Source organism: Natator depressus, chromosome 1 (genome assembly GCF_965152275.1).
Source record: "Natator depressus isolate rNatDep1 chromosome 1, rNatDep2.hap1, whole genome shotgun sequence".
NCBI classification, from domain to species: Eukaryota; Metazoa; Chordata; order Testudines; family Cheloniidae; genus Natator; species Natator depressus.
Window position 1 is genome coordinate 254,157,532 of NC_134234.1, and position 27,234 is coordinate 254,184,765.

Consider the following 27,234-nt stretch of genomic DNA (forward strand, 5'->3'; position numbering starts at 1 on the left):
TGGTTTGTTGCTGTGCCAAGATGACATGTTTCCGTGCTCCTGAAGAGATCTATTTGCATCACTAATTGGGCCTCATGCAAAACACATGGAACTCAGTGGAAAGACTCCCATTGACCTCATTGGGCACTATGATCAGGCTCACAGAGATTATCAGGGATAAAGAAAACAGGGCAGCTCGGGGGCGCAACAAGTTGATACACATCCAGGCAGCTGGGTACATGGGCTGAGTTAATACATGGTGTTTTTGTGGTCTCATTCTAATGCCTACATAGACACATAACAAAACCACAGCACAGACTGGCACATCTGGCCTTCTCTATTCATTCAAGGCCTGGGACTGGATTAGAAAGTGAGGGAATGAGTTGGGCTGGGAATGCTTGGATGGCACCTATCACCACTTTGGTCGGCCTGAGGCAGTGCTGTCAGTCCCTTCCTTTCAAGAGCAATGAATTCACTTTTCACATGTTTAAAACTAATGAGTTTATCAGAACTTAAAATATTCAAAAGAAGAATTGCAGTGCACAATGCAGGCCTGGCAGTGTCTGATTAACATAGTGGAAAAAACAGAAACATACTCCCAAACTGCCCTTTCCTCACCTCATCAGCCTTGTCACATGATGCCCCAAACAAGTGAGACTCAAACATCCCACCTGGTAGGTGACACATCTAAATCAATCAGTAATGGAGCTGACCAATGGATTAAGAGCTGATTTTTGCCAGGTGTGATCATTGGTTACAGCTCTGAGCCAATATTTTTTCCTTGCAATAGAGGAACCGGAAAGAACTGGCTTCTTTTTGTTTGGCACAGTTCATACCTTACAAGAAACTGCTCAGATCTTCACCAAAGCACCAGCTTGATGTTACCATCTTCCACAAACAGCCAATGCACTGGAAAGCCAGCAAATCATAGTATTTTAGCAATCATACATTCATAGATTCCAAGGCCAGAAGGGACCATTGTGATCATCTAATCTGACCTCCTATATAGCACAGGCCAGAGAACTCCCCCAAAATAGTTCCTAGAATAGATTTTTGGGAAAACATCCAATCCTGACTGAAAAATTGTCAATGATGGAGAATCTACCACAACCCTCAGTAAATTGTTTCAGTGCTTAATTACCCTCGTTGACAAAAATGTATGCCTTATTTCGAGTTTGAATTTGTCTAGCTTCAACTTTCTGCCATTGGATTGCATTACACCTTTCTCTGCTAGACTGAAAAGCCCATTATTAAATATCTGTTCCCCATGTAGGTACTTATAGATTGTGACCAAGTCATCCCTTAACGTTCTCTTTGTTAAGCAAAAAAGCTTGAGCTCCTTAAGTCTGTCACTGTCATGCGTGTTTTCCAGTCTTTTAATCATTCTCATGGCTCTTGTCTGAACCCTCTCCAATTTAGCAACAGCCTCGAATTGTGGTCACCATAACTGGATACAGTATTCCAGCAGTGGTCATACCAGTGCCAAATACAGAGGTAAAATAACCTCTCTACTTCTACCCAAGATTCCCCTGTCCCTGTTTCTGCATCCAAGATTTGAATGAGCGCTTCTGGGTCCTGCATCACACTGGGAGCTCATGTTCAGCTGATTAACCACCATGACAAATCTTTTTCAGAGTCATTGCTTCCCAGGATAGAGTCCCCCATCCTGTAAGTATGGCCTGCATTCTTTGGTCCCAGATGTATACATTTACATTTAACTGTATTAAAGCACATATTGTTTGCTTGCTCCCAGTTTAACAAGCAATCCAGATTGCTCTGAATTAGAGATAGAAGAGACCAGTGAAATCGTAGCTTGTCCATCTTAAAAGCCTCTTCTCCCCTAGCTTTCCCTGCAATAATGTATATTTTCCATTGTTTTCTCTGATCTAGTTTTTGTCTCCTATGATGGGTTTTCCACTGCTTTAAGGACATTTAAGGACACTGCTAATAAGGACATTATTCCACAGGATAGTAGATGTCACAATTAGGAAAGGTTTCCTGATCCCAGCCAAATTTCCCTGTTTCTGTTTCAGCCCTTATTCTGACGCACTTTGTCCCATACTCAACCATTCCAATCCCTCCTTGGTATCTACACCCTTCCAACACCAATTCTTCTGGATGAGTATTATCTCTCTAAATAAACTAGACTGTTTAAAGAATGTGAGGCATTTCATTCCAGGTGCTTGTGACAGAATCTTATCAGTGACATGACGTTTGATCATTCATGCCGTGAAGTTTGCATTGAACTCAACATTATGTTCTGCACCAAAACCATAGCAAGACGAACATGGTAGTGGCAGGGGGATTAGAGTGTGTGTAATGAGCAGGTCTCTCCAATGGGGATATATTTTCTGGCTTCTGTATCCAAATATACTAATACAGCTGAGGAGGACATGGTGCTGATTGATGTCTTCCACCCCCTTTGGGAGTGGAGAAGGCTGGAAAGAAGAATTGCAATTTTTGTTTCCCTGTGTAAGAGGGGTGGGGAACAGTGGGGAAAACAATAGTGATGACATGCTTTGAATGGTGGAATTTTCATCCAATCACTTGCTCTCTTGTCTTCACCAGTCCTCTTGCAGAGTTAGCAGAGTTCCCTGGCCCTGACAACTGGTTCCCGTCGTTCCCATAGCCGCAATGCAAAGTAAGCGTCACACTTTAGAGTTCTGATGAGCTGAATGGCCTGCGTGCGGATTTGAGGCTAGGAAAGAATTCCTCCATCTTGTGTCGAAAAACTGGCCCAGTGTCATCGGGGTTGAACATGACCATGTTACTCTCGTGCACAGGCTCTGCTTTAGAAGTATCAACCCCCTCTGACAGAAAGGATCAGGAAACACTGATGGGTTCTGAGGTGCCTTGGGGGGCCTTGAGGAACGTTACGTGACTTCCAAATGCATGCTGGTGCGCTCCAGAGGGAGTAGCTAATGCTGGAAATGGAACTGGGACTGCGACATCAGTTGTCTCAGGGCCCAATTCAGGGCTGGGGGTGCCCTCTGTGGCCTGGGCCGTCAGGGTTGGACGTCAAGACGGTGGCAGCAGTGAGCATCCCCTCTTGCGGGGCCAGTGCAGGGGACAGATGGGCAGAGTCTCTTGCCGGCATCAGTGACAGACCTTCCGAGGTGAAGTATCCCACTGGCCATTTCTGACCAGAGTTGTTTAAGATGGCAGCAGTTGGTGATCTCTGACCTTCGGTGTCCCCTTGCGCCACTTCCCCACCTGCTGGCTGGTCTTGTGGCCCTTCTTGCCCTCCAGCAAGTGGCTGCTTCATCTCTTTCTCAGCAGGAAGCGAGATGAGGTGGAGCTGAGCTGCTCCTCTCTCCTCCCCCACCAGCAAGGTCTGGGAAGGGGCCCCCTGGGGTAGGGACAAGTGCTCAAGGGACGCTGGCCTCCCCTTCGTTCCCAGTGGGGCAGCTTCCCAGTCCTGATGAATGTCAGGCAGGGAGCACCCCTGGGGGAAGTGCAAGTATGGACCATTAAAGTCAAAGCAGGTCATGGGTACCTGAGAAGCAGTGACCTTAGCACTGCTCCTCCAGGGGAGAGTGGCTGGCGACAAGGACTGACTGGTGCTCTGACTCGAACGGCAGCTAGCCGGGGCTGCAGGATGTGGAGCTGGAGTTGTCATTTCAAGAGTCTGACATGGGTTCTCTGGGTCCAGTGCACCAGGGAAGCACATCATCCTCTCGGCCATGGCTGCAGGGAGCTCTGCTGAATTAACTTTCATTGGTCTGCAAGGGGGAAACAAGAGGAATCAGAGATGGCACCCTGAAGAGAACATCACATATGGAAAGGGAGTGGAGCTGAGGGCCCCCTGGGAGAGAGGTCTCTTGTGGGTTAGAAGGAATCTTTCCCTGGTGGAAGATTATCCCATAACTGCCTATAGCAGAGTTTCTTGCTCCTTCCTCTGGAGCAGCTGGCACTGGCATCTGTTCCTGGCAGGATCCTGGATTAGATGGACCATTGGCTGGACCCAGTCTGGCAGTTTCTGTGTTTCTGGAGTCTAAGGGGCCCAAGCAGCACATCACCCTTCAGAGACCGTGATCACCACCACCCACATTATATAGCACCAGACCTTTGCCCGGCACTTGGCAGAGATTGTAAAAAGACATGGCCCCTGCCCCAAGGAGCTTACAGCCACTGAGGTAGACGCTAGCCAAAGGGAGGGGACAGGCAAGGAGTGATGGGGGTTCAAACAAATACAAATAATGGCCTGCGCTTTCCAAAAGTGACCAGTGATGGCTGGGCACCCACCCATGGGTGGTGGGTATCAAAGGCCAGGGGAGACTAAGCCAGAGAAGGGGTACAGCTGTAAGTGTCTCCAAGTTGGGACTCAGGCTATTCTAACTGAATACGGCCTTCCTCAGGCTACTCTTCTTAACCCAGAATCCCTCACAGCATAGAGCATGATGGGTACCCTGCCTCAGCACAGCCTCCCTACACCAGGAGCTGTGAGGAGGGCAGTCTTGGGCTTCTTACATTGGCCCCACACTTCTCTTGCACTGGGGGAATTATCCTCTGGCCTATTGCAACTCCTACTGGCTCTTGTATGCTGCCAGAGCCAGAATCATCCCCAAGAATGGTGGGGGCCTCACTTCCAGATGACAGGAAAATAGGGCGTGTAGGGAAGGGGGCGTGTATGCATCTTTGTGCAGGGGGTGCTTATCCACCTCCATTTCCAGATTGGAAAATCAAGGGCATTGAGGCAAGCCCATTTCCAGAAGCCCCTAAACTGAGTGGATCTCAGTTTCAGTCAACTGCAGAGGGGTGTGGCCCAACCTCAGGGTCTGTGCTGAAGCTGACTGGAGTGTCTAACTCAGCAAGACAGGAGTGGAGGGGTGCCTGTTCTGGCAGGAGGGGGTTCCCTGTGGTATCCCAGCTCATCGAGTGACAGTCTCAAGGGAAGACAAATGGAAATTGATGCGCAATTTGCCCGGAAAAGGCTGCCATGAAGGCAGAAGCAGCCAAACAAAGGGCTGCACACCAGCAAGTACTGGACTTAAAAGACAAAGAGATTGAAGCACAGAAAGATGCTCAGGAGGAGAAGAAAAGAGAACTGGGTAGCAAATGCCCTGTCCACAAAAAAATGGGAATTTTAGATGTACTGTCTTCACCATGGACAGTGTCCAAGTCTCTGGCAGTAAGTTCAGGACGAGGGTGTGATGTTGCACTCCATATGATTTTATGAAAATATGCTAATGAGTGTGAATATAATGTAACTGGAATATGCTTCATGCAAAAGGTCTCTTGTAAGGTATCATTACAAAATTTATAATCTACTGAGTGTGGTCATCCTATTTGTATAAATGTATCATTCTTGTATCTGAAACTAGAAATATGAAATATAACTCTGAGGTCCTATTGTAATTATGCAAAGTGTGGGCCATTGATGGTGGTTTGGAATCTTGATGGTTCCCATCAACTAGGACAATTGGTTGTAAACGGCTCTGTTTACTTGCAAGCCTTCCTGTGAGTCAGGCCAGGAAGAATGAAGGCTTGGGGTCTCACAGGACATGTGACCATGTCACCTGGTACTGGAATCCATCTTTCACCTGGTGCTTTTCCGTTTAGAATGAGGGGTGGGAAGCCAGAGAGAGACAAAGGATTTCTGCCTTGTGCCAAAGCTATAAAAGGGGATGGAACAGAAGAAAGGGCTGCAAATCATGAGAAAGCCCCTAGCTACCACCTGAGCTGGAACTAGGACTGTACCAGGGGAAAGGATTGGGCCCAGACTAGAAAGGAGTCTAGTCTGTGAAAGAAGCTTATTGGAACATCTCTGAGGGTGAGATTTATCTGTATTCAGTTTCTTAATTGTATTAGGCTTAGACTTGTGTGTTTTGTTTTATTTTGCTTGGTAACTTACTTTGCTCTGTCTGTTGTTATGTGGAACCACTTAAATCCTACTTTTTATATTTAATAAAATCACTTTTGCTTATTAATTAACCCAGAGTAAGCAATTAATACCTGGGGCAGCAAACAGCTGTGCATATCTCTCTATCAGTTTTATAGGGGGTGGACAATTTACCCTGTTTTAGCTTTATACAGAGTAAAACAGATTTATTTGGGGTTTGCATCTCATTGGGAGCTGGGTGTCTGGGCGCTAGAGACAGGAGCATTTGCTAAGCCATTTTCAGTTAAGTCTGCAGCTTTGGGGGCGTGGGTCAGACCCTGGGTCTGTGTTGCAGCAGATTAGCGTATCTGGCTCAACAAGACAGGTTTCTGGAGTCCCACGCTGGCATGGCAAATGGGCTCAGAGGTAATCTCAGCACATCAGGTGACAGTCCCAAGAGGGTTTCTGTGACCCAACCTGTCACACACCTCCATTTCCAGATTGGGAAATCAAGGGCATTGAGGCAAGCCCATTTCCAGAAGGAGAGATCAGGGAGAAAGTGCTCAGGGTTTGGGACTGGTGTTTCCAGGGAAAAGTCCATCCATTGACATTTCCAGATGGTCATGTGGAGGATGTGCCAACGTTTATCATTCACACCAGTTACATTTGCCATCCCTCCCTGATGGGATCAGCCACCCACAGGAACTGAGATGCCACCATCACCAAGCAACGTCTCGGAGAGTATCACCACTGAGCAGTGCACTGACCACTCACCCATCCAGCACTTGGATGCAGCTGGCCAGGTCCGTCTTCTCGGAAGAGCTTTGCTTGCCAAAGTCCAGCTGGCTGCTCGGCAGCGGAATCCCAAGCGCTACTTTCTGAAAAGAGACAAGGGCAGATAGCACTCCTGGCAGACAGAGGGTGATTCTCTGAGGGCAGAGGGGAGCCAGAAGCCCCATAGTGGAGATACCACAGTGTGTGGTAGCACTTTAACCCCTCTTGGGGGCAACATTGCTCCTGGGGACTGGTGGTTTGATGGGGGGAATAGGTCTGGAGGCCCCCTGCTGGAGGCCTTGTGGCCCTGCCTCACCACACCCCAGAAAAGAGCAGAGGAGAAGTCCTCCAGGCAGTCTAGAGTGGCTGCAGGGGAGCAGCTAATCAGAGAGGCTGCTGGAGTGACCAATCAGGGGGCAGAAGGGCCATATAAAAGGAAGCAGCAGGGGCAGAGCAGTCAGTTGCTGCCTGGAGCTTGAAGAGGGAGAAGTGGGTGCATGGCTGGCTGGAAGAGCAGCAGGACCACTGACAGCTCATTGCAGGCAGGACTGAGCCCAGGGAAGGCTGCTGAAGACCAGGTGCCTGGCTGGCAGGAAGAGCAGCAGGACCATGGCCAGCTCAGTGTGGGCAGGCTGAGCCCAGAACCTAGCCAGACTAGAAAAGGGTACCATGATGGGCTCTGCTGATCTGGTTGAAGACTGAGCCCAGGGAGGGCTGCCGAAAGGACACCGACTGAGGGTACCGAGGTGGGCCCCTTTTGGGCTGTTAAAGAAGGCAGCACCACCGGGGGAAACCTTGATGCTACAGCCCCATACCAGGGCCATGAGCAAGACCTAGAGACTGTACACCCCGGAAGGGGGAACAATGTGTATGATTCAGCTGGAGGGCTGAGCCACTGAAGAACCACCAAAAGAACCATTGGCTGAGGGCGTGCTCATGAGAGGCAGGTGCAACCCTGTTGTAAGAACTGAAAGAAAACCAGACTCACACCCGACCAGGAAGGGGGCACCCACAAGAGGTGGGTGCTACCCTGTTCAAAACTGAGTGTGATTGCAGGCACGTATCGGCCAGAGAGGCTCACAAGACACGGATGTTGACATTACAGGTGAGGTTTATTTTGTTCTCCCTAGGCCTTTCATTTCCCCAGTGCTGATTTCTCTCATTTAACTCCGCCCTTCGTCAGGTAGTGCCAGGTGTGTCATGGCAGCTCTGCCCAAGGAGCGCACGGCAACTGTGTGGGCAGGTGCAGGAGGGCAGCAAATCAGCCATTGTGCATAATGTCAGCCCTGCCCTGGGAGACTATGGGGATGCTGTAGGCAGGGACAAGGCCCAGGAAATCAGCCTGTGTCTATAGCATGAGAGCTCTGCCATCTCAGGGTGAGCTGGGGCACACCATTTCCTGGGATTTCCGGACACCTTTGGATCAGACACCTAATGAAACGTGACAGACACTTAAAACCACGGGGTAAGGAACAGGTCCAACTGTGGATTGAAAACCAGCTGTACGACTGGGAACAAAGAGCTATTGGGAATGGCTGCTCCTCAGGGCGCAGAAAGCTCATTACTGAGCTGTTCTGGGGCCAGCCCTGGGAGCTGTGTGCATTATGGATTTGGACAGAGCACTGGGCAGGAGGCTGGTGACGTTTGTCAGTGACACAAGATTGTTTCAGTTAGAATTAGAGAGACTTGACAGCATCTCCGGGTGGATGTGACCCCTTCGAGGGAATGAGCAACACGATAGTAGGTGCAGTTCAGCTTGCACAAGCGTAAGCTAAAACACAGTGTCAAAAATACTATCACCTGGGCTTCTCCTATGCACTGATGGGCAGGGTCCTCGGAGGACAATGTGTGATGTTATCTGATTAAGATAGGACCATATGGATCATTGTTGCAATCTCTGTTCTATATTTGCAACAAATCTCATACAAAATGTGGCATGTAAGATACCTATGAAAAGGTTATGATTTGCTGGTTCTGATTATGCTATCTGTATGCATGTATCATTTTTGTATTTGAAGTTCTAAGTATTGGCTCTATACCCCAGGAGCAAGCATTTGAAATCCAGGTAACTCCCACAAGGTAGTTAGCCAGCAATCTTGGAGGGATTATTCAAATTAAGTGGCTCATCAAAAAACACTTACCGGAAAATAGACCATGGGAGATGCTCATCTACACTGAAAGAACTGTCCTGCAAAGGTGCTCTTTGAGGTATAGGTGATGGCTTCTTGTAGCGGGGTGGTCACCCCGCTCCGGTTAAGAAAGGGTTAAAGGCAGCCAAGGGAGGCTGGTTGGGTAAACAGCCACAGGTGTGGCCACACCCAATTAGGGTCCAGTTGACCCTGATGGGTCACTGAGGCACGGTGGGCCAGTGGGCCAGACACCGGCCAGCAGGAGGCGCTCCAAGGCTGGAACTGAGCTAATTCCTGGATGTCCAGCAGGAGATGCTGCAGCGGTGAGTGCCTGCCATGCTACACTTCTTCTGTTCCAAACCTTCATGCATGGACATGTGACTTGCCCATGTGACTCCAAACACTGTCTTGTCACCTGTAATTTTCCAGTAGCTGTGCTGAGAGCTTTGTGTGAAACGATAGGTTCCCTCAACATGGCAGAAGATCTAAAAGGCCCTGGAAAGCCCTCCATTTTGCCTCTTTCCTGCCCAAAGCTCTGGACTATGAACTTATATTAATGGAAGCATTCTAATGAAGGAATTGAGGACCTTTCAGTGATTTGGAAGCAGCCAGAGACTTGACTTAAGCCAGTAGTTTATTCCATCACTGCTACAAGCCTGAACCAAGAACTTTGCAATTACTGTATGTATTTGATTCCTTTGAGCAATTTTAACTCTCACCTTTCTTTTTATAAATAAGTCTTTAGATTCTAGATACTCAAGGATTGGCATCAGCATGATTTTGGGGTAAGATCTGAGGTACATATTGACCTAGGTGTGTGGCTGGTCCTTTGGGATCAGAAGAACCTTTTTATATTTTTTGAGGCTGGTTGTAAAGAACCACTCCTCTCTAAATCCAGTGTTTTCGGTGGTGGTATAAGAACTGGAATGTCTAAGGAAACTGCTTTTATGACTTCTTGATAGCCAGGGTGGTGAAACAGAAGTTTACTTTTGTTTCTGGTTTGGTATATCTTATGGAAGAATACCCACCCGTTTTGGGCTGTGTTTGCCCTGTTTCTCAGCAGTTTGGCATTCTCAGTTGTGACCCCCTGAGGCACAGTTACACAATGTAATGGGGTATTTACTCTACAGGTGCTGTGAAAGGGTAAAGGCTTGAGAGGCCAGTTAACCTGCCTGCTTGAACCTGGAGGATGGGCCAGGACTAATTAGAAATAAAGCCCAGGTGGGGAAGAGAAGGGCTTGTGGCCATAAAGAGCTGAGTGAGCCTTGTGGGAGGAAGGAGACCCAGGGGAGAGGAGGTGGGAAGTGACCTGAGAGAAGGCTGAGAGGGAGGAGGCAGAGCAGACAGGCTACTCCAGGGGTGAGTGGGAAGCCTGACTGGAGACACGGGCCCTGAAGAGCAGTAGCTTGCCTGAGCCCCTGAGAGAGGGGAGGAGTGTGCCAGCCCCTGGACAGCAGGGCTGTTGAAAGCACAGGACCTGGAGACAAGCTGTGGGGATAAGCTACAGTGGATGAGGCAGGCCTGTGGCCACCTGAGCCCAGCCAGGCTGAGGGTTTTGTTTTGTTTACAGTTCTATTAGACTTGGTAAAGGAATCTGTTGGCCAGAAGGTGCAGGACTCTGTCAAGTCGTCTGACCGGAGGGCCAGGGTATTCTTAACGGCTGGAGCAGGCCAAAGATTAGTAGGGGAAAACTAAGACAAAAGTTGCTGCACTGCCCCACCCAGCCAGGAGCAGGTGTGCTGGGGTGGCTACTTGCTACAGCCAAGCCTTCAGGAACAGAGCAATGGAGGTGTCTGCCCAGTGGTGGGCAAAGCTCTGAAAGCTGATAGGTTGCATGGGAGCATTAAAAATGGAATGGAAATAATGCCCTTCTGTCAGACCGGGGGAAGGGGGGGAGATGCTCTCCTTGGAGCACTACATTTCTGATCACCTCCCAGGAGGGAGGATGTAGCTGAGATTGAAGAGCTTCAGAGAGGGCCAGTGGAGGTGGGTCAAGGTCTGGGCAGCAGCGACAGGACAGAAAAAGAGTGACAGGTTTATTGAATGTCCTATTTAAGGACAAGAGTGGAGGGGGGGCGGGGGGATGGTGGCTAGTGTCAGGCGTGGAAGATCTGGGTTTAAGTTTCTGTTTCTCTACAGAGTTTGTGCATGACCTTGGGCAAGTCATTTAACCTCCTTGCCTCAGTTTTCTAGCTGTAAAATGGGATAATAGTTCTGCCCTGCCTCACAAGGGCATCATAAGGAGAAATACACTAAAGATTATGAGGCACCCCATACTGTGCTGATGGGAGCCATGGAGGCACCTGGCATAGATTTGGCTGAGGTCTTTAGGAATTGTGTTGGTGGGGAGCGCCACCACTTCAGGCTGGGTTGGGGAGGGACTGTGTCCCCTTGAGGGGGACCTAGGCAGGCGCCACCACCCTGTACGGTGATTAAACCTGCTCACCGGGGTGCAGTTGGTACAGAGGTGGGACAGGACCATGACTCAGCCTCCTGCCTTCCCCTTCCCCAGCCCTTTGGGGGCACAAGGAGGGAGCAGTCCCTGCGCTCCTGCAAATCAAACACTGTGACTGGCCCTCGCATGGAAATGCATGTAGTTGGGACTTGCCCTGGAAGATCATCACTAAGGGGACTGGGCAGACTGGGTGGTGACTCCTTTTTTTCTCTTCTCCCATATCAAGAGAGGGTCACTCAATACAAGTAACAGCTGATAACATTAGGGGGAGGGGAGAAAAGAAATAGATCTTCCCACACTGTATTGGAAACCTCCCTGCCTCTGAAGGGCAGCGGGCTGTGGCTTTATAAAGAACCAATTAATGGCGTGGCTCATAACATGGGAAGTGGTGCAAGTTACACAAGTAGTAACCGAATCTCAAGCACATAGGGCCAGGAAGTAATTTCCCTATGCAGAATGTTGCACTCTTGACCACGTGCATTCTGGTCAGGAGCTGGTTTACTTCTGAAGCATCAGGTTTTGGCCACTGAAGCAGGATAACAGATGGGAGAGACGAATGGCCTAATCTGCCATTTCCACTTTACTCGTAGTGCTCCCATCATCCCCCAGTCGGAGGCAGTGGTTTGATCAGTATGTACAGGTTCCACCTGGGCAGCTACACACTCAACAATAAACCCCAGGGCAGCATTTCCCCTTTCTCTGACCCATGCAGAGCTTCCACTTCCACTTCTCCAGGGTCAGCAGTTCTCTCTTACCTGGAGGTAGCTCTGGAGCAGCTGACTCTTGCCAGGATTTGGAATCTTTTCCTCCCATTTTTTCTTCTTGCTGTAACAAGACAGAGTTTGCAGGGTCACTTCTCTTGGGAGGAGGCTACACCAGACACACAGCCTTACCCTGGGCCCCCTTGTCAACCCAGAGGTCCTGAAACTCCATGGCCCTACACTCAAGCTGCAGCCCAGGCATATCCCCAGCTGGACTAAGCCCTAGATCAAGGATAGGGGTGTGCCTATGCAGCACCTCCCTCTTGTTTCTCTGCCCCTCCCTGCGCTCACATGATCCATTGTCTACAGCCAAGCTCTAAGATACAACCGTATTTGCTCCAACCCCTCAGACAGAGACAAACACCTACAAGATCTCTATCTATCAGGCGTTCTTAAAACTACAATACCCACCTGCTGAAGTGAAAAAACAGATTGACACAGCCAGAAGAGTACCCAGAAGTCACCTACTACAGGACAGGCTCAACAAAGAAAATAACAGAACACCACTAGCCGTCACCTTCATCCCCCAACTAAAACCCCTCCAACGCATCATCAAAGATCTACAACCTATCCTGAAAAATGATCCCTCACTCTCACAGATCTTGGGAGACAGACCCAGTCCTCGCTTACAGACAGCCCCCCAACCTGAAGCAAATACTCTCCAGCAACCACACACCACACAACAAAAACACTAACCCAGGAACCTATCCTTGCAACAAAGCCCGATGCCAATTCTGTCCACAGATTTATTCAAGTGACACCATCATAGGACCTAATCACATTAGCCACGCCATCAGGGGCTCGTTCACCCGCACATCCACCAATGTGATATATGCCATCATGTGCCAGCAATGCCCCTCTGCCATGTACATTGGCCAAACCGGACAGTCTCTATGCAAAAGAATAAATGGACACAAATCTGACATCAGGAATCATAACATTCAAAAACCAGTAGGCGAACACTTCAACCTCTCTAGTCACTCAGTAATAGATTTAAAGGTGGCAATTTTGCAACAGAAAAGCTTCAAGAACAGACTCCAACGAGAAACTGCTGAACTAGAATTAATTTGCAAACTAGATACCATTAACTTGGGCTTGAATAGAGACTGGGAGTGGCTGGGTCATTACACATATTGAATCTATTTCCCCATGTTCAGTATTCTCACACCTTCTTGTCAACTGTTTGAAATGGGCCATCTTGATTATCACTACAAAAGTTTTTTTTTCTCCTGCTGATAATAGCTCATCTTAATTAATTAGCCTTAGAGTTGGTATGGCAACTTCCACCTTTTCATGTTCTCTGTATGTATATATATCTTCTTACTATATGTTCCATTCTATGCATCTGATGAAGTGGGCTGTAGCCCACGAAAGCTTATGCTCAAATAAATTTGTTAGTCTCTAAGGTGCCACAAGTACTCCTTTTCTTTTTGCACTCTACCAATGCATTTGGAGAATCTCCCACTCCCAGTGCAGACTTACCTGAGTAAGCCTCTATAACCACACCAGCCAAATGCTATCAGCACGATGGTGAAGACTGGGACCAGCAGCGGGAGAATCAGTGGTGACCAGACTGAGACAGATAAATGAGAGAGAGAACAGCAACAGAAAATGGCTTCATTCTATATCAAACCTTATGTTGTGGATGCTCTTGAGGGAAGATATTGAGGTCAGGAAAATGTAGGTTGCCTATCAAGTCACATGTCCTAACTGACAGTTCTGTTCAACCATGGAATAGTTGCCCATGTGGGCTAGACTAAATGTGACCTAATCAGGACAATGAATCTGTGAACACGTTTGCTAAATCCAACTCATGATTTGATCTAGCCATGCCTGAGCCCTTTCTATTGGGTTTTCCATGACTATCTGGACAACCAGTTTACTTTTTTGCAAACATCTGGGGACGAGCTTGTATTTGTGTTTTTAAAAAAAAATGAAGAAATTCCCAGAGCAAAGAACTTTGTTAAAGTGAAGTTCAGACTGAGAGAACAGATCAGCAACTTCAGGGTGAAGATCCTTATGAGAACATGGCAGATATCAACAAAAAAAGAAAAACACCCAGTCATTAGAAATGCCAGGAGACTTGCAGTTGAGCGTGAATTTACAGGAAACACCAACATTTGAGTCTGAAAATTCACAATTAAGGCCTATTCAGTCACCTCTCCTGTTGGTACAGGTTCAGGAAGCCAATCGGAGACCAGGAACTGCACCATCAGACCTCGTGACCAACGGCACAGTCTGAATTCCAAATGCTGAACAACACACCCATGAAGCAATGCTTCTCTGAATGACCAGAGAAACCCATGTAAACTCCAACAGATTTGCTTAAAATCAGTTGCAAGGAGCCCATCTTTTTATTATTTCACAAACATGAAAATGTTGTTCAGAATGAACAGTTCACCCAGCTCCACTGATTGATCCCTTTCTACCTTCTAGCATGGATCATTCCTTCCCTTCTCCAACCCTCCACGTAGATCCATGAACTTCTCACTTCTCACTTCTCTTCTGGCTTTCAGCCCCATTTTCATCCTGAACATGTCCAGTGGGATCCAGTCTGCCTGGTTCCTCTTAAAGGTAGTAACCTGGACACCTCAAAGCTGGCAGTGCAGAGATACTACGTGTAGGGGAAGATTACAGTCATTTTCCTGGGAATCATGGAACTAAAACCTCTGTACGACACTCTGACAACGTAGGCAGTTCATGCTTTTAAGCCTCCTTATGGAGGCCCTGTTCTCTTCTCACCTAGTGCATCCACTTCCAACTCCTGATTTTCATACTGTTTCCTTGTTGCCATGGAAAATGGCAGCCCTGGGCTCCCATTCAGATAAGCCAATTATACTCCTTCTCTGTGAACTGAAGCATGCAGCCAGGTATCAAGGGGACCCTGGTCAGGCTCTTTGCTTAATTAACTGTATGAAACCCCAGTTCCCCTGAAACCCCAGCTAAAGGACCAGTTTCTCTAGGGAGGGAACTGACCCCCTCCCCCAAAGCCAGTAGCCCAGCTGGGATGTACCACTCTCAGTTTCCCAGGTGCACTCCTCACTCCACTCGCTCCAGGGCCCCTGGTAGGTACCCATGTGCACCCTTGCCCGCATTTTCCCCCTATAGTGTGTGGAGGGCTCCAGCATCTGCAGGGTGAAGATGAGGGGAGGCTCGTCATTGCTGATGTTTACACTCTGGGCATTCTGGGAAGAGAAGAGATGGAGGAGGGGTAAGGAACTCTCTGTCCCATCCACCCACATCCCCAGCAGAGTCCTGGGCTCCCAGCAGTACCATCACCTACCTCCAAGGAGTCACCAGTCTTCCAATACAAGAATTCATATCTCTGGACTTTATTGTCATTGCCTAGGATCTGTTTTGTCCATCTCAGCTCATACTCCTGCTCTTTCCTCTTTGTCATTGTCACGTTGACAGGCGCAAGCGGCTTGACTAGAACACAAACAACACGTTAGGAATATGCATCCATCTCCCAGCTTATCTTCCTGCCCATTCCCTTTCCCACTCTGGGCTGTGGGCAGGACTAAGGATACGCTGGTGCGAAACTTGTTGCCTGAGCAGACTAGCACCAAGGACGGCTAATAGCAGTGTCCCCGTCTGACACATCTCATCTCCACACGCCCATTCTGTACCTCCACACAGCAGTGCTCTGTGGGTGCCAGTCAGGAGCTCCAGTGCTGGGAGCTTCCTTTACCAGCCATCTGTCCAACCCAGACATCACTGTCTAGCTCTCTTGTTAGCCATTCTACCTCTCTGCCAACCCAAGCATTTCCTAAGCTGGAGGAGAAACCTCCAGATAACCCTGGGCAGAGGATCCAAATGGGCTCTCACTGTTTTTGCTGGCTTCAATCAGTTTCTCCTCCTTCTTGGGCCGGACAGTTATGAGGTACTGGCTCAGCCTGCTGGGGTTGGTGACATTGATCTCACAGCAGTGGAACAGGTAGTGGCTGCCAGGCAATTCCTCCTCATGGACTGGAGAGCATTCTGTCTCTCTGGGGAAGAGAGCAGCCAGGCCTGAGTGAGCAGGAGGGATGGCCAGATACAGGAGGACAGGAATACGCTGCCAAGGGCAGGTCACTTACTCTGATGCCGGTGGGGTTCTGTAGAAGAGCGTGAACAAGACAGAGCTGGTGATCTCTCTCCTCACTTCCCAGCTGCACGTTAGCCGATCAACCCCATTGAAGAGGCAGCAAAGGTTCTTGGGCTGAGCCTCATCCCCTAGTGAGGAGCCAGTGGTTAGTGCAGCTCTGGGAGGGGCAGGGTTGGGAGGGATGGGGAGGACAGTAGAGTGGGGACTGATTGTGACCGTTGGAGGGAGGAAGGGAAAACTTTTACTTTCAGGGTTCTCTAGGGCAGTCCAGAGCATTAAGCTGGTCCACTCATCCAATCGATACAATCCACGTATTGTGAGAGACAGAGACTGGCCTCTCCTGAGCTCATATACCAAAACCCACCATCTCTACTGGCACTCACTGGCCCTTTAGCTGAGAGGCCGGATACTGAGCACACCTCTGACTTCTAGAAGGGCCCCATCAAGGCCAGGGGTTTGAGATGCAGTGGCAGGGGAAGAGTGCGTAAGGAGCCTGTACTGCCCCTACCAGTGCTGCACTGGGACTGGTGCCGTGCTCCTGGGCCGAGCAACTAAGCAGCGTGCTGCAGTCTCTCTGGCTACTGCTCTGCTACCTGTCAGTGACAGCAAATTCACTTCAAATAAGAGAGCACCAGTGAAACGGGACCATTTTCATCAAATTCCGGAGATTCTCCAATGTCATCAGCTCAGCCCCCGAATCCTCTGGAAGCGAAGCACAATATCCTTCTGCTGCCAGCATCTCAGCATGTCCCTACTTCCCCTCACAACCCTTCGGCCTCATAATTACCTTCCTGGGACCTCCAGGACACAGCAGTGCTCCATTCGCTGGACTGCCCAGACCAACCAGCGCCCTGGCTCGGCTTGGATCGCACACGAGCAACATAAGAGCTGCTTGACACAAGGGCATCACGCCGCAGCAGGCAGGGGGAGGAGCTTGCGACTGACACCGAGGAAGATTTCTGTCAGTGGGGATGAGATAGCGAGAGGTGAGGGAAGATGGAGGGAGAGAGAGAGACTTGTCAGAGAGGTGGGGGAAGGACCCTTTTCTTGGTTAATTCAGCTCAGCCAAGCACAGCCAGTGCTGTGATCCCTGGGTAAGGAGGAGCCAGATGCTCCTTGTGCAGGGCTCATTGCTCTTAGAGCACACAGGCTGCTTTTTAATTGCTAGATCTCTGGTCTCAACCAGCTAAGGCCATGGCTGGACAGCACAGGACTTCTAAGATGCACACACAGCTAGCTGCAGCATGCACGGACCCACGGTCTGGGCCATTCAGGTTTCAGAGGATTGGCTGGGTTCAGCGGCAGCCAAGCAGGTTTCAGAGGATTGCAAAGGGTTGTCTTCTGCAACCAAGAACAGCACATGCCAATGCCTAAGCATATCTCATGCCTACCTCCCAGGATTCGCACTCCCACTTGTAGGTCACTTCAAACTCCAATGCATCGTACACCCAGTGGCTTCCCTTTCTCTCTCCAGCTGCTTCCCAGGCTGCTTCTGTGACATTGATCCAATGCTTCTGAGGTGGGAGGGTCTGGACTGGAAATGGGAAGGGACAACATGGGCTGTGGTTATTAGTGGATGGGGAGAGGGCAGAGGGCTTTTCCAAGTTTTATTTCCATAAGGAAGGACCCAGATCTGCCTAACATCAGGCTTTTGTGTGATTTCTCAGGGCTGCTGCTGCTGCTGCAAAAAAAAAAAAAATCTAAGGCCTGTTGGCACTTGGCAGTGAAAGAAATGAAGTTGCCAAGGCCTTACAGAAAATAGTGATGAACAGAACAGAAGGAGAATAGGGAGGTGAGTGTTGTCAGGTAGACCCATAGCAGCCAGCATTCATTTAAAGATGGAGACATATTACTGTGTATTTTTCTGAGTGAAAAGGTTTGTTTGACATCAGTTTTTTCCTAATAGCAGAGAAACCCAGGTATAGCAAGGGTGTGGGTCAGTTGGGAGGAGTACATCCACCTTTTCCATTGTAGGCAGGTAAGGAAGGAATCTATTTATCTATCTATCTAGAATCCTGTAAGTGAGAAGCTATTAAACAGGTGTCACAATGAAAATGAAACTCAGTTCCTAGCAGAATTATAGCTGACATGCAGAAGCAAGGTGAAGGGTTAGGGATAGGGTGAAAAATCAATTTTTAAATTAAAATTATTTTTTATTGAAATAGTTTTTTTAGTTTTAATCAAATACAGCCTTTTTTTTAAAAAAAAGCCTATTTAAAATTAAATGTGAAATTATGACAACTATCTTAAAGCCTAAATTTACCATAATCTATTATAATCATTTAAATCAATAATAATATTAAGCATTACATATTTGCTGCAAGTTTTAAAGACTGTGAGACTGAACTGGTGGAAGTCATTGGCTAAGCACCTGGATTCAGAATTTGTTACAGTGCTAAAAGCAGCTTTTGACAGCAGTAACCTCTTCTGTTGGTGCTTAGAGAATATTTTCTTCATTTCTGTTTATTCAACTAGTTCATTCCACATTAAGAAACCAACTGGAGTTGAAAAAGCAGGAAAGCTTGTTTTGCTCTTCCAATCTCTGTATAAAAACTAGGTGTGAGAGGACGAGATCTACTAGTTTTAAAATCTTGAAGAATGTGGGGATCCGAAACAATGAATTAAAGTCACTTACTACTTCCTTTGTTTAACAATTCTGTTAATTTTAAATGCAAAACATGTTTTGACAAACATTTTTTCTTATGTATCCAGCACACATAAAGTAGTTTTATTTAACTAATTATAGTAATCCTAATACAAACTAAAATGCTGGTTTTGTGCCTTTTTAATTGAATCTGAATTTCTATCCAAATTGAGCTTGATACCTATCACAAGTAAAAATGAAACATAACCTAGTAAGTAAGAAATGTATCGTTCACCTTTTTGTAACCTAATACAAAAAAGTAAAAAGGAGGAATCTGAATAAATGTGTTAGGCTATATAAATGCTTTTAAAACATGTATAGGTATTGTGATGCTGGTAAACCAGCTGCCAGCTCCTGTAAAGTCTGTAAGCATCAGCTGAGCACTGACAAATTCATAGCTGGAAACCAGACCAGCTCACTTTTATATGTTAGTAGTGTTCAAGATAGGTGTTAGACTTGTAAGGATGTGTTTAGACAATAAAATGCTTGTAAGTTGCTGCATACATTAATCTTACTTGTAATGTCTGTATTCCATGCTACAAGGTATAATTATAAAAATGCTCACTCTGAACTAATGCACTCAGATGGGAAGGGTAGCTCCCCCCACATATCCAGGTGGACTATCAAAATTAAGTGGACCGTTGTAGCACAAAATTTGTTGATTGCCCCATCCACTCATAGAGAAGAATGTGCAGAAGGCCTTGTCCCATCGGTTTGAATGCTGGAAGAGGGAAATCAAGATAGTGGACATGAAGATTTTTCATCTCTGCTGTTTGGACTCTGACAAGGGCTGGAGCTAAGAAACAAAAGCCGAGCTCCCTAGGGTCAACCTTGGATTAGCCCTGAAAGACATTCAGTGCTGATAGATTACTACGTCTCTGTCACCTTTTGAAAGGCTATATTTAGTTGCAAAACAACATGTGTTAATGGTTACCAACCAATGAAAATCAACATCTCTTTAAAAAATAACTAAAAAAGTACAAACACAAAACAAAATTAAAATCAAGGATTTAAATCAAGGCTTGCTGCTTGCTGATTTCAATCATGATTAAAATGGAAATTGTTTTGATTTAAACCAATCCACTCTGATTGGGGATCAGGAGTCTTGGTTAGGGTTGGGGGACCTGCACAGAGGGAAAAGTATTCATTTCAGAGAATCAAAAATATTCCTGGAGAGAAGAGAGAGGTGGTGTCTCACCATTACCATTCTGGAAGAGGCTGACGTTCAGCTCAGCCTGCAGCAACCGATCAGGTTTGAAAGTGTAACGGTCGTGCACCGCTGATGCAAAAATGGTGCTGTTCCTGTGGCAGCTCCAGAAGACACAGGAGTCCTGGCAGAACGGCAACCCTTCAGCTCCCTGACGCTCACATGGGATCTGTGTGCTTCTCCTACGTGCAGAGAGAGAGGGTGACGAGGTGATGTAGATACAGATAGCTAATCCAAAATTAGGTTCCTGAAATCTTCCCCACATCTATTCTATTCTACTCAATATAAGTTCTTTTATTGCACTCATTGCTGTAGTATCTGAGCACCTTCCAATAAAGCCTTAAGAAATGTGAATATGCCTCTGCTACAGTTATTATCTTACCCTAGCCTCAGGGGGAGAGCATATACACATATTGCTTTGCATTTATATTATATTTATATTAGAGAAGGCCGGTCAAAGAAATGAGCCTTGTAGTTGGTACAATAGGTGGTGAGCCAGAAGTGATGCACAGGGGGGCATGTGGGGTCATGTGTCCCCCACCATTCCTGGGTCACATGGTGCAGCCAGGCCCTCTCCCTGCAGGGCAGCTGAGCCGGGGAGCTGTGAGCTGCACCTGTCAGGGAGAGCAGAGGCAGGAGGAACAGCTGGGAGCTGCAGGGAGAGGCCACTGCTTTCCAGGAGGAAGAGCTGCCGGGAGCAGAGGATGACTTGAGGTTTTTCTGGGGTGGTGCTACCCCATTATCAGCAGGCATGGGCCGTCTCTGGGGTGAGCTCAGCAATACTGGATGAGGTAAACATATCGGACCTCTCCTCAGCTCTATACACTGGCTTCCCATAAAATGTCAAATAAAGTTCAAGGTCTTGGACCCTATCTTCATGGCACTCCATGGCCTGAGCCCAGGGTATCTAACAGATCATCTAAAACTCCAGGATGAAGACCACGGTCAACAAATCTACTCCTCGGGCACACAGGCAGGGCCGGCTCTAGGCACCAGCAAAACAAGCAGGTGCTTGGGGCGGCACATTTCTAGGGGCGGCATTCTGGCGTCGGCCACGCCGCCCCTAGAAATGTGCCCCCGCCACCCCAGCTCGCCTCTGCCTGCCCCCTGAGCGCGCTGCCACCGCTCCGCTTCTCCCCCCTCCCTCCCTCCCTCCCAGGCTTGCCGCATGCCAAACAGCTGTTTCGCGCGGCAAGCCTGGGAGGGAGGAGAAGCCGAGTGGCGGCGCGCTCGGGGGAGGCAGCGGTGGTGGAGCGGAGGCGCGCTGGGGCGGAGAGCGGTTCCTCTACCCCCCCCGTTACTTCCTGCGCTCCCCCCCACCCTCGCTCACCTCCGCTCCACCTGCTCCCCTGAACGCACTGCCTCTCCCTCGCCTGAGAGGGAGGGGGGAGAAGTGGAGCGGCGGCGTGTTCAGGGGAGAGGGCGGAACAGAGGTGAGCCAGGGCGGGGGTTGCGGGGTGGGGGGGAGCTGCAGGAAGCAAGGGGGTGGGGGAATGTGGCACGCCTGGGGGAAGAGGCGGGGCTGGGGATTTGGGGAAGGGGTGGAGTTGGGGCGGGAGCGGGGCGGGGGGGGGGGGAATGAAAAAAAGCGAGGGCGGCCAAAATTTTTTTTGCTTGGGGCGGCAAAAATCCTAGAGGTGGGCCTGCACACAGGAACTCCTACAGGAAGGGTAAAGTTGACCTGGGCAGAAGACCTTTCTCTGGCACTACTGAGACTGTGGAATGAACTCCCCCAAGAACTAAGGACCATCCCAAACCTCATCGCCTTCCGCTCCAAGTGCAAGGTGAATTTCTTTGACTTACCTTCTCTAATACAAATACAGAGCAACATTTGTATATTAACACCCCTCCTCCCCCAAACAAAAAACGACTCAAACTGCACTGCACATGCTTCTCCCGCTGGGGGAAAGGATCAGAGAGCTAACCACATGTTACAGATGTGTAGTCATGTTGGTTAAACGCGCTCCTGGAAGGCACTCAGATATGACAGTGATGAGGGCAGTGCAAAAACCCACATAGAACAGAATGCTCCCATTGACCCTGCTGCAAAGAAGGGAGGTGTGGAAGGTCTGTGAGAGCAGAGCCAGCGCTCCCTCCTCTGCTGATGAATGAGCATTACTCCAGCTGTATTCTAATGCCTCTTTCTCCACTCCAGGTGCAGTAAGCTAACAGGCCCTGCCATCACTCACACCTGGGATCTCCCAGAAAAATCAAGGGAGAGTGACAGAAAAGGTAATAAGAAAAGGAGGACTTGTGGCACCTTAGAGAGTAACAAATTGATCTGAGCATAAGCTTTCGTGAGCTACAGCTCACTTCATCGGATGCATTCAGTGGCAATGAATGTAATGAAAATAAACTGAGTAACGCACCCTCCTGCATCTCCCCATCCTCCCAATGCAGACCTAAAAGAGTCTCCAACTTCCACCTCCCAGCAGGGCCAGCACAGGTGTCTACGTGCGCCTCAAAGCCTGGCAGTCAGCTCCGATCCCTTTCCCGCCTCCCATTCCCACCTCTGAGGTTCAGGAGCCACAGGCCTCCTGTGTCCTTCTGCAGCAGAGCAGGGCTCAGGCACTTACTTGTCTATATTGTCCTCATGGTGAAGAGTCACATTGAGGAAGCGACGTGCCTCTGTGCACTCCTGCCATGTGCAGGTCGTCTGGGAGGTGTAGTCATTGTAGCAGCGCAGGCTCTGCATCGGGAGGCTCTCTGCAGGGCGAAGGAAAGCACAACGCTGCCGGTGGGTCATAGAGATGGGCAGTGAGGAATAACGGGATGTGCACACCGGTGCCATGGCGGGAAGGGCAAAGATGGGGGAAGGAGGCGCGAAAGGGTAAACTCTCCCGGGAGTCCCTCGCATGTCAGTTAGCTCACGTGTCAGGGATGGATGGACAAAAACCTCCCCCTCTCCGATGCTCACAGTCCAGAGGCTGGAAAAGAGAGGTTTACTTACCAGGAGCTGTGGTAATGAGAGAATCGTCCCTGTGCATTCACAGTCTGGCTAACTTGTGTGAGTCTCTCATGCGTGTCGGGCTACTGAGTGTTTTTCTTAAAGCCCCAACGTCTGCATTGAGGTTATTACCCGAGAATCTCACTTTTCATGTACAAAAAGTAAGTGTCTGACCTACACGGTTGGGAAGAGAAGCTTGAAGGATGAGCCCTAAATACACCAACGACAAACGACAAATCATCCCCACCTCTACCCCCGCAACTGTATTCTCATTCAAATCTCATGATGTTGAAGTCACTCTCAGGATTTTTTGGGCCTGACCCTTGATTTCTGAACGCTGGGGGTAGGCAGTTCTGATTCGCATTGTGGGAGTTGCCCTGGTGGTGAGCACACACAACCCTCATTGAAAGCCATGTCTGTGGGGTGGTGCATGAGCATCCTCACAGTGTCACGGGTCAGACGACCTCCGCTGCATACAGGAGTGCGCCCACCAACCACCTCCATTCCTTCTCCTGAACCACACAGTCCTGATGTCCAAGGCCAGCTACGGCGCTGCAGGTGCGCTAGTGGAGTGAGATCTTATCCATGCAGGAATCTGCACTTTCCCGAAGGTGTAACATAGCCCTGTGCACCTCTTCACCCACGGAGAATGTGTCCGTTTCGACAGGTTTTTCTTGACATCTTTCCCAGAGAACTACAAATGTCTGTTGGCTTTCTAACACAACGTCTAAGGTGTGCACACATGTTTCCTTGGGAGGGGAATGGGATCTAGGGAAGAATACAGTGAAGGAGATAGACTGTTTGTGATGGAAATCAGACACTGCCTTGTATTTAGCTGTGCCACTCTGAGTCCCTTTCCCAGCCCTGAAGAAGAGCGCTGTGTAGCTCAAGAGCTTCTCTCTCTCTCTCTCCCTCCCCAGCCGAAGTTGGTCCCATGAAAGATATTACCTCTCCCACCTTGTCTCTCTAATTCCCTTAGGCATGACATTCAACTGGGGCCTCACAATCATTTTGTCTTTGTGGATTGCTGGATAGGGTAGAGTGGAGATTATTGCTTGGAGTTCACTGGCCCTCCTAGCAGAGGCTATGGCAAATCGAAAGGCAGTTTTAAGAGATTTAAGGGAATGTGGGGGGTGAGAGAAACATTGATAAGGCCTGTTAAAAATCTAGCAAATGGAATGGGAAAATATAGTTCTCCCTTCCCGGTGCTGATGGGGAACAGAGATAGGTACTTGGTTCATTTTCTGAGAAGGTGCGGAGGTCCAGGGACCTCACAGGCAGCAGATAATCTACAATTGCTGGAATTCCAGTTTGAGATGCAATCAGTTCCTTATTAGTGGCTCAGGAGGGAAATCTTGTCCCTTCTGGTGTGTAAAATTTCCAGGTAGACACCACCCTTGATTGGAGTAGAATTGTCTGTGCTGTCTGTGAGCAGGGCTAAAGCTGGGCCACACATGGAATTCCCATTGCATGGGACAGTTCAACATTACAAAATTGGGTTTCCTTCTAAACTGAAACGAAACCAAAGTCTTTTAAATTACTCAGCAATGGAAATTCTGAAGAGTTTGTTTTGCACATGTAGTATAAGAAAAATTTCAGAATTTTATTTTAAAACAAACTTTGCATTGAGAAACGTGTTTTGCTTTGTCACTGTTGTATTGTTTTTATTATCGTTACATTATTTCAGGAGGTGTCGCTGGCAGTAATGCACTGTAGGACATGTCACATGATATCAAGCCATTCCACAAAATGCCTCTAAGGCCCAAGTGAAGGACTCAGCAATGAAGCGGGCTGTCCTGGTGTGAGCATGGGATTTGGACCTGAGAATAGATCACATAGCTTAATAGCCTCAGAGGTCAGATAGGCCTGGAGACTTGGGTGTCTTTCCCTGGGCGTGTGAGAGGTGAAAGCCCTGCCAATAGCACATTGGGCTGGGGAGTGTGATTGCCCCAGCAGAGCAGACATCAGACATTCACATCCACCTCTGGAAAGAGAGATGTGCATGAGGCACCTCCTCTGAAACCTGTTTTAGGGTCTGTACAGGGTCTGGGCTTGGTGCAGAGCTGGGGCAGTAGGGGCTCAGAGGGAACATTGAGGAATTTGGAGAAATTCCTCCCTCTCTAAGGTACACTGAACTAGAAGAAAGCAACAAACAGCTAGCTCTAACAGTGCACAGATGGGAGATTAAACCTAGAAACAGGAGCAGTCAATGGACATGACAGAGGGTCCTGTTTGTTCTCTGCAGTGGTAAAGAAGGAACTAAGGCGGTTCAGAGGGATGGACACTCCTAGACATGGGCCTTTGACATTGACACTGGTGACTTACTCTGTCTCCCTGCCCCTCACATATTCCCCCCTCCTCTCTCTCACACAGAGTCATCCTCCCATTTGTCCACACCTCCAAATGGATATTTGTTCACTTACCCTCCCACCTGAATCTATGTGTCATTCTATCCCTCCATGCTCCTTCAGGGGTCTGTCTATCCCTGCACTGCACCTCCAGTTCACCCACCTACTCACCAGCCAGCTTGTTCACACATTTGTACAATAGCCCACCTGTCCATCCATCCATCTACTCACTCTCCTGCTCTTCCATCCATCCATCCATCCACTTCTCCATTCACCTACTTCTCCATTCGACCATTTCTCCATTCAGCCATGCACCCTCCCACCTGTAAGTCCATCCACATTTCCATCCACTTACCATACCATCCATTCATATAAACAATCGACCTCTTGCCTGTCAGTCTTGTCACCAACATACTCATCTGGAATGGCAGAGGGAGCAGTCGAGCAGAGGAAAGGGGGAAAGAAGGAAAGGGAATGGAGGAGAGTAAAGGGACTGGAAGGAGGGGAGGGAAGATGATAAAAAGGGCAGGGAAGAAAAAGAAGCGGAAAAGAAACTGAAACTCACCTCGAGATTCTCCGACCCTGAAAGCCCAGCACAGAGCCAGCAGAGCATTCCAGAACGCCTTCATGTTCACGCCAGCCTGGGCCCACCAGCTCAGTCCCGCTCCCTGTGCTCTGGGCTGGTCGCCGGCCTGGGGTTCTTGCACTCACACTTGTTCACTGCTTCTTTGTCCCCTGTTAAATGTGGAAGCCAAGCTGTGATGGTCAGGTGGGGGAGGTTGGGACCTTCTGTGAGATACAAAACTTCCCCTCCCTGCACTGAGGGGACCTTTCACTGATCCATCATGGCCACAAGGGACCATTAGGTCACCTAGTCAGACCTCCTGTAGGAGGGAGGATGGAGAATAAAATTTCCTTTGCAGGACCAATTAGTTGCAGAGCAAGGTCCCCATCTCCTTACTGCGGCGTTGCTGAATGCCCAGAGAACTGAGAGGCAATTGTGATCTGTTTGACTAACAGGCATTGTCCCTATTAACCTCATCAGCAAGAAACAGTCCTAGGCTATGGAGTGAGGGGAATTCAGTCTCCATGTTCATTCGTTCCCCGGACTTCCCCCAAACACAGAGACACACACCCACACTTCCCGCATTGGTTCCCAAGCCTAGCCTGGAGACACACCATCCTACCCTACCTTGCCCCATCTCTGCCACTCAAAGATACCTCTCTCCTCTTGGAGTGAGATGGGGATTCAGTGTTCATGTTCCTTCAGCTCTGGGCTTCTACCCCATCTGCTTCTCCTCCAGCAAGCCCGCAGGTGAGAATTGCTTTGAAGTGATTCCAACTGGCAGTTTGCAGCCAGCTCCCCGGGAATTGCTTTGGGACCCTGACCCACAGGCATCATCCCAAAGGAGCTTTATTGTCTCTTTTTGTGGGATCTAGCATTGAATTCCGTGGTGCAAAGAGCATGGCCAAATTCTCCACTGGGGTAACTCAACGGAAGTTCAAGTTGCACCTCTGGAGAATATGCCCCCATATTACTGCTTTCTAAAGAGCATGACAGACGCACCCCGCCTTGGGCACAGCCACAGAGCCAAGCCTCTGTGCTCTGGAGATGTCTGATCAGTGGCTTTTTCCCACTTTGCGGGAGCATGGAGATGGGGAGCCATCCAGAACAACCCCCAGCTTCCTAAATGCCATTTCCTTTGATAGAATCTGGTGTGCTAGACAAGTGAACATTCGCCACAGAGAAGAGATCCCACTGTGACTGATGGCTCCAGAGCTCGTGAGCCCTTGTCTGTCTGGGGACAGGCTCTCTTTGCCACGTACCCTTCCCCCAGTAAAGGCAGAGTTTCCTCACCTGAGCCAAGAGCTGCCGGTGGGACAGCCGCCTCACAGCAGGTGGATTGCTGGCCCGCTCAGTCCTCAGTTCCTGGCAGCTGGAGCGTCTTTACGCATACAGGAATCAGCAATGACCACGGCTGTCCAAAACTGGAATGGATCCCCATGGGAAATAATGAACCTGGGATGGACATTTTGCCCTCTGAGGGCTTCCACACCCCCATCTGCCTCCTTTCAAGGAGC

General features: G+C 48.8%; 1 protein-coding gene across 1 annotated transcript; it reads right to left on the minus strand.

Annotated features, from left to right (window-relative positions):
- Nucleotides 1-590: 590 nt before the first annotated feature.
- On the minus strand, nt 591-27,206 carry CSF2RB (colony stimulating factor 2 receptor subunit beta). Its single transcript, XM_074949978.1, has 14 exons — nt 27,011-27,206; nt 25,718-25,887; nt 22,434-22,563; nt 19,849-20,039; nt 17,398-17,540; nt 16,794-16,965; nt 15,999-16,134; nt 15,748-15,908; nt 15,203-15,348; nt 14,933-15,104; nt 13,402-13,492; nt 11,914-11,983; nt 6,575-6,678; nt 591-3,701 (listed from the first exon to the last, which is right to left on the minus strand). Exons 2-14 carry the CDS (start codon nt 25,779-25,781, stop codon nt 2,951-2,953), a joined length of 2,331 nt encoding a protein of 776 aa, XP_074806079.1. The 5' UTR covers nt 25,782-25,887; nt 27,011-27,206; the 3' UTR covers nt 591-2,950.
- Nucleotides 27,207-27,234: the final 28 nt, after the last annotated feature.